At 55.8% G+C, this 13,122-nt stretch overlaps 1 protein-coding gene across 1 annotated transcript in view; it reads left to right on the top strand.

Annotated features, from left to right (window-relative positions):
* The window catches only part of CLEC20A (C-type lectin domain containing 20A), a 26,145-nt gene that overhangs the window by 3,304 nt on the left and 9,719 nt on the right, over nt 1-13,122 (top strand). Inside the window, exons 2-7 of the mRNA XM_021063723.1 lie at nt 2,142-2,290; nt 3,859-3,906; nt 5,157-5,522; nt 7,014-7,079; nt 8,911-9,276; nt 10,849-12,788. Coding sequence (XP_020919382.1) covers nt 2,251-2,290; nt 3,859-3,906; nt 5,157-5,522; nt 7,014-7,079; nt 8,911-9,276; nt 10,849-11,024 — 1,062 coding nt within the window. The 5' untranslated portion in view covers nt 2,142-2,250 and the 3' untranslated portion in view covers nt 11,025-12,788. The remainder of the gene's footprint in view (nt 1-2,141; nt 2,291-3,858; nt 3,907-5,156; nt 5,523-7,013; nt 7,080-8,910; nt 9,277-10,848; nt 12,789-13,122) is intronic.

Genomic DNA, 13,122 nt, shown 5'->3' with positions numbered 1-13,122 from the left:
TTTACTTTTTCAGTTATGTCATGGGAGTCAAGGCTTTGAGAAAACCTGCTTGGATGCGCTTGGTCGGGCATTGCAGCCACAAGGCACATCTCTAACGAAGGTTCTGCAGGGCTGTTAGCAACTCACTGTGCAGAACACCAGGGGTGCTGAGAGCACGTCCCAGTCATTCAGCAAGTGTGGGAAATGCAGCTTCCACTCCGGGGACACAGGTGTAGTTGGTCCGGGAGAAAATAGAAAGACCGTGGGAAAGTTGGAGCTGTGGACCGTATCTCTGGGTGCGTTGTGTCCTGGTGGAAGAGCAGTCCTGATCTGGGGGCTGGGAAGAGATGCTACACGGGGTTTCCACACTCTTTTGCCTTTTGCTTGCATTGGTTCATGCAAACCATGTTTGTTCCTAGGTCTCTTAGGAAGCCCGCTGCTTCCTTCTCTCTGTTGCTTTTATCCAGCCTGCATTTCCTCACACAGCTAGGGTGACACTGACTCCTGGGAGCAGGGCTGTCCTCCCTCTCCTCATCACCTGCCCTCCGTGTCCAGGGAAAGGCTCCTCCCTCACTCATGTACTCAAGATCTCTATGTGCCAGACAGAGTCTCAGGTCGGAGTGGGACTCCACAGAGAAGCACAGTAGCAAATCCCTTTAATACCAACCAGAACGCCTCCTCTTTCTTCACTGAGAACGTGTGCTATGCTTGTTATGGGGTGAGTGCTCTGTGACCGAGGCACCGTTCCAGCTCTCAGGGAGTTCACAGGAGTTCCCGCTGTGGTGCAGTGGCTTAAGGAGCCAGTGTTGCTGCAACTGTGGCAGAGGTTGCAGCCGAGGCTCGGATGCAGTCCCTGGCCCGGGAAGTTTTGTATGCCCTGGGTATGGCTAAAAAAGGGAAAAAACAAAAGAAAAGAAAAAGAAAACCAGAGGAAAAATGTTGCTCGCAGAGTAACAGAAGAGAGGAGAAATGCACATGGACCTTCAAGCCAAAGTGCCAGGAGCCGGAGCAGCCTTCAGCCACAGTCTCTGTGCACCTGCCACTGGTCCTATTCACTCCGGGAGGGAGGCCTGGAGGGGCCCTTACCTCCAGAGACGGAGGATCCCTGGGTGAATGGCCAGGTGAGAGGGTCCTGGCAGGGGTGGCGTTTTCCTGGCTAGAATCGTCAGGTTCTCGTCTGTCCCCAGAGGGTGGCCCTGAGAGGCCCTGGCACACACGGGTTCTGCCACTAGGACGGAGTCATCTGAGGCCATCACTGCACAAGAAAACATTGTGCAGGACGTTATTGTCCAAGCAGGAGCGATCTGTTCTTCTTTCCCGTTGGCCTTCTCTCCAGGAAGGGTGTGAAGGGGTGGAGGGCAGGAAAAAAAGAGTCTTCCAGGCTTTGGTTTCCAAAAGCCTAGCTCTTAGGGGGACAGAGAGAACTCTGGGCATAAACAGGATGTTGGGGGGGGGAGTGAAGGGGAGAGAGATGGGGAGGAGGGGAGAGAGACGGGGGTGGAGGCGGGGGCAGGGTACCGCTGTTCTCGGATCCCCAGAGAAAATGCCTCGGTCTCTGCTCTGTGCTGACTCAGGGAGCCAGAGCCTGGTCGGGCTCGGGGTGGGGGCTCCTGGCCTCCCTGGAGGAGGACTAGTTGGGGGCTGATCACCACCTCACCTCATGCTCCGCAGTGACACAAGCTTGAACTGCCATCCAGCATCCTATCTGTCAGTCTTGAGCCAGTAATTTCTTGGTGCCACCGCTTTCTCACCTTTAAAATGCAGATCACGCAGGACTTGCCTGGCACTGCGGCTGCTAAGAGGGTGGGCAGGGAGGAGCGTGCAGCGGAGCCTGGCCCACGCATGGGCCAGCTCCTGGCCATCCTCGGCCCTCCCTTTCTTCTCCTTCCCCTGGGCCCTTGAGGACCTGGGGCTCTCACTGAGCCTGCCCTCTGCCCCCCAGCAGCAGCCCCTCCTGGCTCTCCCTCCCCATCTGCTCGTTAATTCCTCGATTCCTCCTTAATTACGGATCCCTGGCACTTGCCTTCCCTGAAACCTGCAGGAGCACAGGAATCTATCTTTTCTGCTTTCCTTGGGCTGCACCCCTGGCACCTCACACAGTGGCTGGTCTGCAGGAGGCACAGACTTAGTATTTGTTTAGTAAAATCTGTCGATTTGGGTAGGAAAGAGGAGGAGAGTGGGGCTCACGGAAGCAATGACCAGCAGACCAGGAGCAGCCTCTGCCAGAGGAGGGGCGCCTTTCCACCCGCTGACCTGTCCTGCGTCGCAGCCATGCCAGCCTTGGGGCTGCGACTGTCCCTCCGCGCAGCAGGTAAGGCCACCGCCTGGGCAGGTAGGGCACCAGCTCCATGCACGTCCAAGGTCCAGGCTGCGGGAAGGATGCCTCCCCCGAGGTGCCCAGACTTCAAGGCTGAAGGGGAGACCAAGTGGGAAGCAGTGACTGCTTTTCCAGGTCAGCCACCTCCTGGCCTGTGTCCCCTCCCCCGTCCCTCCCTCAGCCCTGCCCAGGGAACAGCCCCTGGAGCTGGCAGTTCTGCACAGACGTTTACGCATTCATTTCTTCATTTACACATCTCAGCCAAGCACACATACATATTAAGGGCTTGTGGATGCCGATCAGAAATGGTCCCCTTAGGCTTGACCTCGCGGTGGGGGTTAGGGACATTGGGCAAGAATATAGGCAACAAGACTGTCCCAGTATGTGACAAAAGCAACGGAGGAGATAATCAGGGTGAGGACAAGGGACAATCACAGGAAGAGGCACATGTGGAATCTTGCCGGCAAGGAGCCCCGGGTTCAACTTAAGGACTAAAGGAAAGAAGCTCAAGGAATAAAGCCGGAGAAGCTCTGAGGCACAGGGTCGAGGCTTGCGGGTGAGGTGGGCTATGAAGGGAGCAAATTCAGGAGACTGAGGAGGGCTCTTCTGACAGGAGGCCCAGGTCACACAGGGGCCCCCGGAGCCAGCCCTGTAACCCGTGGGAGTGACAAGCTGAGCATCTCAGAAAGGTCCTTCTGGGCAGAGTGGGCGGTGCGCTGTGACAGTAGCAGAGGGAAAGGCTGGGGCCCGTGCTGTCAGTTCCAGCGAAGGGAGAGTGTCTTGGGCCAGGGTGGCAGTGGGCACAGGAAGAAGTGGAAAGTTCAAGAAGGTCCAGGATACAGGCTGCCTGGAGGACGGAGGGGATTTGCCGAGACAGAGAGGGCGGGGCGCCGAGGGGGTCCTGGGCGGGGCTTGAGGTGCTGGGGTGATGAGCTGGAGGGACTACGACCTGGGGGGACCAGGAGCTGGGGGGGACTAGGACCTAGAGGTGGGACCAGGACAGGCCGGACTGGTGGCGTGAACCCGTGTGCACACGAGAAATGGACAGACGCGTACACCCAGCTCAGGGGTGGAGGCTGGATCTGGGAGTTGTCAGCTCACGTTGCTTAAAGCCAGGAGATCAGCAACGGCCCAGGGGTTTTTAGACTCTGGGTTGGGACCTATTAGAGCCTAAAGGCAATTTAGTGGGTCACAGCCAGTGATTTTTAAGAATTAAACGGGATAGGATTGAAAAAAGAGAGTTCACATTGTGGCTCAGCAAGTTAAGAACCCAACATGGTGTCTGGGAGGAAGCAGATTCGATTCCTGGCCTCTTTCAGTGGGTTCAGGATCTGGTGTTGCCGTGAGCTGTGGTGTAGGCTGCAGATGCGGCTTGGATCCTGCATGGCTGTGGCTGTGGTGCAGGCCAGCAGCTGCAGCTCCCATTCAGCCCCTAGCCTGGAAACTTCCGTATGCCGCAGGTGCGGCCATAAAAAAAAAATAATAATAATAATAATAATAAAAAAGAGAATCACACATCATAAGAAAGAATAACTTTTTTCTACTCCTTTTCTCTTGCTCAGGGATCCTTCAGCTCCTCTCAGTGACAAGCAGCATCTGCCTGGCTTCTGGTGGGTGTGAGCGGTGTTGTTTTGGCAAGTGCCTCTTCAGGCCTGCTCCTCTGCATGCCTGATCCTTCAGTCTTATTTTCTCTCCTAGGGCATCTGGCTTGAGGCTGGTTCCTCAAGGACGAGGATGCCCCACCTCCCACCCCAAGACCCTGGCAGAGCCGGGCTTGGTCCTTGATCAGCCCTCATTTGCTGGCAGCTCCACAAGGGCATGGAGTCGAGAAGAAGAGAATATTGAGATCTTGGGGTTTGGGACTGGTTCCTGGGAGAAGGGTTCATTCCCTTGTTCACTCATTCATTCATTTTCCATATGTCCAGCTCCTCTGAGCTGGCCACTGGGTGTACAATGATAAACAAAGCTGGTTCTTTGCTCCCAGGTTGCCTGGACTGGGTGGTAGAGACAGGCCAGCTAAAAGGTCCTTTTTCCCAGGGGCTTTACAAAATTTTGGGAGTTCCTCCAATAGCACAGCAGGTTAAGGATCCAGCGTTGTCCCTGCGGCAGTGAGGGTTCGATCTCCAGCCCCGCACAGTGGGTTAAAGATCTGCCCTGGGAACTTTCATATGCTGTGGGTGCAGACAAAAAAATGAAAAAAAAAAAACCACTTTTTTGATGCAGGCGCTGCCAAGAGAGTCTGATCCTCATGGTTGGGTGGCCTGGGCATTGGTGTATTTTAAAAGCTCCCCAGGTGATTCTAATGTGCCACCCCAGTTATGAGCCTGTGGCACCTACATCAGGGCAGAACTGCTCTGTGACTAACCTCACCCTGGGAGCCCCACCCATGGTCCTTGAGCTCTGGCTCTACCCTTCCCATTGAGTGGCCTTGGCTGAGCCACTTAAATCTCGGGAATTTTTCCTTTTCTTTTTTTTTTAATTTGTAAAACAGGAGTAGTGATGTTTATCCTAGGGAGTCGTTGGAAAGGACTCAGTGAGCTAGTGGCACACGGCTAGTGCTCAGGAAACACTACTGTTATTAACACCTAAGAAAGGTGACCTGCTGCTTACGGGAGGAGAGCCCACCCAGGATGGGGCAGAGGGAAACAGGAGAATGGGGATTGAGGGAGCAGGTGGGGATGGCTAGACTATTCAGGCCAAGAGAGCAGCTTGTGCAAAGGCCCAGAGGCAGAGGTGCATGTAAGTGGAGGGTGGCGGTGGGACAGGAGAGGCTGGGGAGGTTGCCGGCAGGGTGGCTGAACCCTTGGCATGTGGGGCTAGGGGGGAGGTGGTCACGGAGTGACCATCTCTCCCGCCCCAGCCCTGCAGCTGACCAGCGAGGGCAAGACCTTCTGGAGGGTGGAGCAGGAGCTGCGCTGGTCTGAGGCCCTGGACTACTGCCGGCAGCACCACACAGACCTGGCCGACCTGCAGAGCATGAACAGCTGGAGCAGCATCAAGGCCCTCTACTCCCTCACCAGCAGCACCGGGGCCTGGATCGGCCTCTTCTTCGATGTGCAGACTCGTGGCCCGAGATGGTCCAGCGGCTCCATCTTCAGCATCCCGGTGTGGACCTCGATGCCGTCCTTGGAGGAGGGGCTCTGTGTCACTCTGTATTCCATAACCCTTCTCGTCAGTCTGGGGGCCGCCTCGTGCACAGCTCAGAAGCCCTTCATCTGCTACTACGGTGTGTTCAGTCATTTGCTGGGCCTGGTGTTTCTCCCGGGCTCTGGCGGTCTGGCTCAGATCTTTCCGAGGATAACTTACCGACTAGCCTCTCAACTCTTTTTTGCTCCATTCCTCTCTGCTGCCTTCATGTCCATCTCTTCTGTTCCCTCGTTCCCAAGACTCCAGAGAAAAAAGGGATAAATCGGGGTGGACAAAAAGCAACATATGGAATGTTCTATCCTGTCCTTTCCTTTTGCTAATGAAGGACCTGGAGAGAGAGGACGGAAAAAAAGGGAAGCAAGAGGGAAAGTCAGGCTGGGGGTCCATTTGCATCTATGCAGAAAACAGAGCCGAGTTCAAGGTCTCTTCCTAAAACACGTGTGGTTTCCTCTCGAGGGGCTGGGGGAGTGTGGTACGGCCACTCTCTGGGAGAACCCCCTGCTTGGGGTGAGAGCCTGCTCCTTCAGGCATTTCTGCAGAAAAGCCACTGACTCAATGACAGTGGGGCTCGCTGTGGGGGAACAGCCCCCCTCTTTTGCCCCCGCCACCCCGGCTGGCCCCACTTTGTCCAAACAGCCCCGGCCACCGACCCTTGTCTTAAAGGTTCTGAGAGCACCCGGGGTTGGTTACAGACAGCATTTTCCTGGTAAAAAGTACCCATGTTGCTTTTTTCTCAGCCAGCCAAGGCCCAGCCCAACGCATGATCACCCCAACTCCTCAAATAAGGGACAGAAGACTAACCTGATGTGTCCCCAAATCTCTGCCACACCGTGCCTGCCACAGGGCTTGCAGTGTAGCCCAGGATAGCCTAGGTTAGATCCCAAGCCAGTAGAGAGATTTTCAGGAGTGGGGAGTGGGCTGGGGTGGGGGTGGGGTCCCCAAGAAGGAAGGGCTGTGTGGGCAGGGCTGTCCCCGCCCCCCTGGCATCTTTGGACTCCACCCAGAGGCATCTTCACTGGATTCTCGGCTCTCTAGCTCTGGAAGGCCCTACACCAGCACAGCTCTCCCGGGTCCACCCGCCTCCTATCCTCTGTTCTCTACAGAACAAACGCCTACAATTGTAAATGAGACCCATTTACTTAAACACATTGTTCAGGAGGTTCCCTTTGAACTTAGAATCACCTCCTTTTTGTAGCCCCTCAGGCCCTGCTTGAGCTCTCTGGCCTCATCTCCTATTTCTGCCCCTGGACACACTAGCTGCTCTCTGGTCCCCAAACGCGTGTGGCTCTCTTGCCACTTTAGCGCGGCCTCTTTGCAAGGCTGCTCCTCTCCTATTCTCTTCAAGACCAAAGAGCTTGCTTGTCTTATTCCTGCTATTTTTCCAGGGCCTAAAATAGTGTCTGCCACACAATAAGTACTCAGTATGTATGGAATAAATGTAGCTCGAAAAAGAGGAGCCTGTCTGCCCTCGCGCTAGGCTTCTCCAGGCGTCAAGTTAGAGATTCCTGGGGCCTGCAGAGGAGCCCAGGCAGCCTCACTCCTGCCTCTTAACATGTGGCCTCTTTCACAGACCCTGCCGTGGGGCTTGGCACCGTCCTGCAGCCAGCTGTCAGCCTGACCACCTCTGGGAAGCCAGGTACACACCCCTTTCCTTGTGTGTGTACCTCCCTAGACTAGCTGGCTCCTCCCCACCCCTGCCTGGCCCAGGGACACCCTGGGCTTAGATGCCCCCAGGCTGATACCCAAGCAGAGGCTCAGTGCCTTTGTTATTTGGATGTCGGGGTTGGGGGGGGTCTCCCACCAGATGGGTGGCAGAGCCCAGGCTGCCCCCAGTCTTCTGATGCCCCCATCTTCATGGCCTGGGAGTTGGGGCGGGGGCAGCGCCTCTCACAGTCCGGGCCACCCATCTGCTGAGGGCGATATTACCGCCCTGGGATTTTTAAAAGAGTTTCTTGGCGTCTGGTAGAGAGAAATGTCAAAGCCAGCGCATTCTCCAGTCTGCCCGGTAAGGCTGGTTTTGTGCATGTCGTAAACTCAGCGTTGTGACGGGAAGAGCAGGGCAAGGCTTCCAGGGCAGGCAGACCTGCATTTGCATCTCATCTTGCCACTTAATAAGGCATAAATATAGGCAAGTCATCACCTCCTTTCTCTACTCTGTAAGAGGAGGTTAATAACACCTGCTTCTCAGGATTATAGTGAGGATTTAAAAAGATGATGTATGCCACATGCAAAGCTCAGGGCTGGCCGGGACGAGGTGCTTGAAAAACAAAGGTATCTTTGAAAGATCAGTTGAGATAGGGAAAAGATCAGGCAAATCTTGATGCGGCTTCATGTGTCAGTGAGTTTGGGAGGCCTTATTTGAATCCGAGGATGTGCTTCCCAATTCTGCAAACAGAGGCGTTTCCTTTAACAGGTCTCCAGAATCAATCCCTCAGGTGGTGCCGAAGCCTATTCTTTCCACCCCTCTCTTGCTTAGAATCACAGATGCTTGTGTGCTGTAGACCTGGCCAGGGGCAGGATGGAGGTGGGCTGGAGGCAGAGGCTGGGGGGAGCTGGTGTCTCAGTCTAGCTGAGCTCCAGCAGAAGTCAGGGGCATGGACCCGGTCTGCTCCTGTCCAGCAGGTGTGTCCTGCAAATATCACACAGCCCCCCTATTCTGCCTTAGCCTTGGAGCCTCCTGAGAGCAGAGGAAGCAGGCAAAGATCCTGGAAACCACGAATTAGGCCGATTCCAAACCAGGATTTTCTTATCTACTCGCATTACCCCCCGAAAAGTTTAACTCTACCATTTAATTGAGTCTTTACTGTCTGTATGCACGGTGCTAAACCATTTATATTCATGGGTTCATTGAATCCTTTAAACTGATTGAGGTAGAGTTACTATCCCAGCTGTACAGATGGAGAAAGCGAGACAGAGGCTTGACTTCCAAGGCCTTATAGCCCAGAGGAGCAGTTTTTTTTTTTTTGTCTTTTTGCCATTTCTTGGGCCGCTCCTGTGGCATACGGAGGTTCCCAGGCTAGGGGTCGAATCGGAGCTGTAGCTGCTGGCCTCCACCAGAGCAACGGCAACACGGGATCCGAGCTGTGTCTGCGACCTACACCACAGCTCACGGCAACACTGGATCCTTCACTCCCTGAGCAAGGCCAGGGAACGAACCCGCAACCTCATGGTTCCTAGCCGGGTTCGTTAACCACTGAGCCACGACGGGAACTCCCAGAGGGGCGTTCTTAACCCCTGCTTTTCCTAGTGAATGTTGTTTTCCCCCAGCTGCTGCTATGATGGCTCATTCAGTCTCCCAATCTGGTATTTAGGCTGCCTATAAAATTGTGGGTTTGATCAAACCTAACACCTGAGGACACGGAACAAAGGCCTGAGTCTAACCAAAGTTCTGTCCTGGGGGCAAGGAGGGCTGAGCAGGCAGAGATCTCCGACCTCAGGCCTGTGGTCTCTATGTTCTTTGCCTGCAGTTGAGGTCCAGATTGGCAGACTGACCTTCAAGCGATTTGACCAAGACAGGACGTGGCTGGCGGCCTTGCAGTATTGCCGCAGATACTACACAGACCTGGCTGACCTGCAGTCGGTCACTGACAAGGCAGACAAGGAGGCCCTGAAATCCATCGCGAGTAAGACCGAGGCCTGGATCGGCCTCTACTTCAACGCGGCCTCTGGGTCTCTGAGATGGTCCAGCGATGCAGGTACCAGCATCCCTGCCTGGCTGAAGGTGCCCCAGTTCGGGCCAGGCCTGTGTGCAGGGCTCGCCAGCTACTGGAGCTTCTTCCCCAGAGTCTCTTCAGTGGACTGTTCATCCCTGAAACCCTTCATCTGCTTCAACGGTGCGTGATAATTGCCCCTGCTGGCCCTTATCCTGCCAGGTCGAGGCTAGGATGGGATATGGGCTTGCTTTTTTTTGCCTTTTTTTTTTTTTTTTTTTTTTTTTTGGCTTTTTAGGGCCATACCTGCAGCATATGGAGGTTCCCAGGCTCAGGGTCCAATCAGAGCTACAGCTGTTGGCCTGCATCACAGCCACAGCAACACGGATCCGAGCCCCATCTGTGACCTACCCACAGCTCACAGCAATGCCGGATCCTTGTCTCCACTGAGTGAGGCCAGGGATCAAACCCTTGTCCTCATGGATCCCAGTCAGGTTCGTTACCACTGAGCCACGACAGGAACTCCCAGATATGGCTTTCTTGGCAGTAAGAGATGCTGAGGATAGACAGAGGAAGTACTACTAGATTCCAAAGGTGATGGAGGGTCAGAGCAGGCTTGAGTTTAAGTCTGGGGGAATCTTCAAAGAATGACCCCATCCAGCCTCAGGGCATTAGCAATTAGCCATGGCAATTACTTACTGGTTCAAAGGGTGGGCTTTGGAAGCTGACTTTATCACTTGCTAAAAATAAGAAGAGCAGCATCTCTAAGCCCTGTTTTCCTCATCTGGAAAAGAGATTCAGCAGAATGGTATTGATGATACCCCTCATTGGTTGGCTTTGGTGAATGAATGCAAATGAATATAAAGGACCGAGTAGAGACCCTGGCACAGAGTGAGCACCCGGTAGATATTAGCTACTGTCACTGTCGCTGCTGTGAACACAGAGGAACCAGCGATCCACCTGGCTCTTCTGGATCTTGTGTTGCATCTCCTCAGCAACAGGCTTCATCCTGCCTTTGTTCTTTCCACCCTCTTCTCTTTCTTCCCTTCTGTTTTTCTTTCCTCTTTTCTTTTTATGGCCACACCTGCAGCACATGGAATTTCCCCAGGTTAGGGGTCTCATCAGAGCGGCAGCTAGAGCCTATGCCACAGCCGCAGCAACTGCCAGATCCGAGCCGCACCTGCGACCTACACCACAGCTCACAGCCATGCTGGATCCTTAACCCACTGAGCTAGGCCAGGGATAGAACCCGTATCCTCACGGACACTATGTTGGGTTCTTAACCCATTAAGCCACAAAGGGAACGCCTTTCTTTCCTTCTTGTCTATAACAGCTTTATTGAGATATAATTCACTTACCTTAAAGTTCACTCTTTAGATGTGTCCGTATGGTGGCATTTCATATACACCCAGCGCGGTCCAATCATGACTACTGTCTAATTTGGGGACATTTTTATCACTCTCAGTAAGAAACTCCATACCTTTTAGCAGTCACTCCCCAACCCTCCACCCTGCAACCCCTAGTCTACTTTCTGTCTCTGTAGATTTGCCTATTCTTGGCTGTTTCGTTGTTGGTTTGTTTTGGATTTGAGAAGCACCAGGAGCCTTATCTATAAAAGAGGAATGATGCTTCCTCGCCTGAAGAGCTGTTGCAGAGAGTAAAGATTGTGAAAGTCCCCTATCCTGTGACAGACCTGGGGAGCTCGAGTCCCGCCCTCCTCAGCCCTGCCCTCACTCATCATGGTGCTCCTTGCAGACCCCACCGTGGGACACCGGGTGTCAGCAGCCCTCCCTGAGCTCTTCTACACGCCGTCTCAGCAGGGACCGCAGGGACGACGCCCAGGCCAAGTACCCTCCCCTGTTTGCTGCTCTGTTCTGGGTGCTTTGACCTGTTCTCGGCTGCATCCTGGGGTCTCCAGAGCCTGGGAGTGAAGGGTGATATGCATGCAGCCTTTTGGGGTGGGCCCTGTGGGAGCCTCTCCAAAGTACCCCCTATGGAGAGAGATGTCGCTGGACCCCCCACCCCGCTAGGCTAGCTGGGGCTCAGAGGAGGAAGACCTGGTCACCATCACTCTCCTTCCCTGATCTGGGCCACTGAACCTACAGCTCCTGGGCCAGGGGACCCAGGAGAGGCTGTGCCGTCTCTCAGGTGAGGGGATGAGGGCCTGGCCTGGGAGGCAGAGGGGAAGATGCTGAGCGGTTTCCTAACGAAGACCCGACAGAGAGGCCTCGGAGGTTCAGCATCCAGAAAGGGATGTGCATGGGCTGTCAAAATGCTTCCGATTTGGGACTTTTCTGGGAGGAGAGAGGATGAGATAAGTTGCTGGGACTATGGGACATGGCTGGGAATGACAGGGGTAAGTGTTGCTTGAGCATTTTTAAATTCCGAACATCTTCACAGCTCTTACCTCATTGTGCTTCCCAAGAGCTCTGCAGTTAATTAGGACAATTAAGGGCGAAGGGACAGTTCTCCTGGCTTCTTTACTGATTCCTACATCAGACAAAGGTATTCCTGCCTTTTTGGAGGACGCAGAGAAGTTAGGGGACTTGCTCACAGTCGCACAGAGCTTCATTAACTCCAGGCACTCAAGGAAAGGTGGGGCCTGTTCTGAAGGCGCTGACAGCCAGCTGGGAAGAGGGGTCCTGACAGGCATGATGGGCCACTAAAAAGGGGATTGTCCCAGTTCTTGTAATTGTCAGAGGGTTTCCTGGAGGAGGTGATTTCCAACGATAAGGTGGAGTCAGCCTGCCAAGGGGCGTGGAGACGGGTGGGGTTGCAGGTAGGAGTTGCAGGTGGGTTGGGGCCGGCGCTGTAGGGGTGTGGGGGGCTGTGAGCTGCTAAGGAGGCCACCACTTCGGTGGAGAAGCCTGTCTTCTGCTTCCCATCAAGGTCTCACCTGGCCTGCTGGCCACCCAGGCCGTACCGGGGTTCAGGAGGCCCTCCCTGAGCTGCGTGTGCGGGCAAGGGGCTGCAGGGCCCGGGAGTTCTGCGCGTTGCGGTCCCTCCCCGGCCAAGTCTTCTCTTTGCCGTAGGGACCAGCGCCGGCTCCGCCGGCACCACGGCTACGGAGGGGCGGCTTGCGCAGCGACTTAGTCCCGAGCCGCCTGAGCTCTGCTCGGCCACTCCCGGCCCCCGCGCTTCCGTCTTCGCGGGCTCCGCGGCGCCCCAGCCTCAAGGGACAGCGGCACCAAGCCCTCCTGCCCACGCGATGCTCGAGTACTCCCCCGCCCCCGACCGAGGGCCCTGGACCCCGCCGGTCGCCACCCAGAGCGCATCCATCCGCCCTGCGCCCCCTGCCTCCTTGCTGACTCCTGCAGGGTCAGCGCCCCCGGGGAGACCCCCTGTCCTCCAGGAAGTGATCGGGAGCCCTCTGACCTTCATTTCGAGCCCTGCTCCGAGCCCCGCGCCCCCGGAGGACCCCGTTACCCAGGGCGGGCCTGGGACGCCGTTGGAGGCCTCGCTCAGCTCCACCCTGTGGGCCTCAGCTCACCGAGGGGTGGCGACGCCGCCTGGGTCCGCCACGTCCAGCCAGTCCCGCAGCGCCGAGCCTCCGGGGTCCGAAGAAAACACCTTGGAGCCTTCCGGCTCGGGGAGCTCCGCTGGACCCCAAAGAGCAGTCACGCACTCCGAGTGGGCAGCTCCGAGCCAGGCCGCACACCTGGAGACCCCCGGGAGCCGGCTGGGGCCTGAAACAGGTGCCCGCTTGCCCGCGTCGCTGAGGTTGGGGACCCTGCCCCGGGGCGTCCAGCTCTTCCTTTGGGAGACCATGCCCTACTTGCTATGCCCCGGCCACCAGTCAGGGAGGTTGAGAGCGGGAGGAGGGGGTGGGCAGGTGGCTGTGCTCTGGGCACCTCTACCCGACCCACCTGCCCCCGGTGCACGGGAAATCACGTCACGGGGGATCCTGTCCCCCCAGAGCCAGTCCACCGCCTCATCCTCCCTGGATAATAACTTAGGGTGGGGCAGTCTAGGGGGAGAAAGCCTCTTTTGGCTAGAGGAGTGGACAGGCAAGGGTTGAAAGGTCGGGTC

The sequence above is a fragment of the Sus scrofa genome, chromosome 9 (assembly GCF_000003025.6).
Source record: "Sus scrofa isolate TJ Tabasco breed Duroc chromosome 9, Sscrofa11.1, whole genome shotgun sequence".
In the NCBI taxonomy this organism is placed as follows: domain Eukaryota; kingdom Metazoa; phylum Chordata; class Mammalia; order Artiodactyla; family Suidae; genus Sus; species Sus scrofa.
This window is presented reverse-complemented; position numbering and strand designations above follow the sequence as displayed.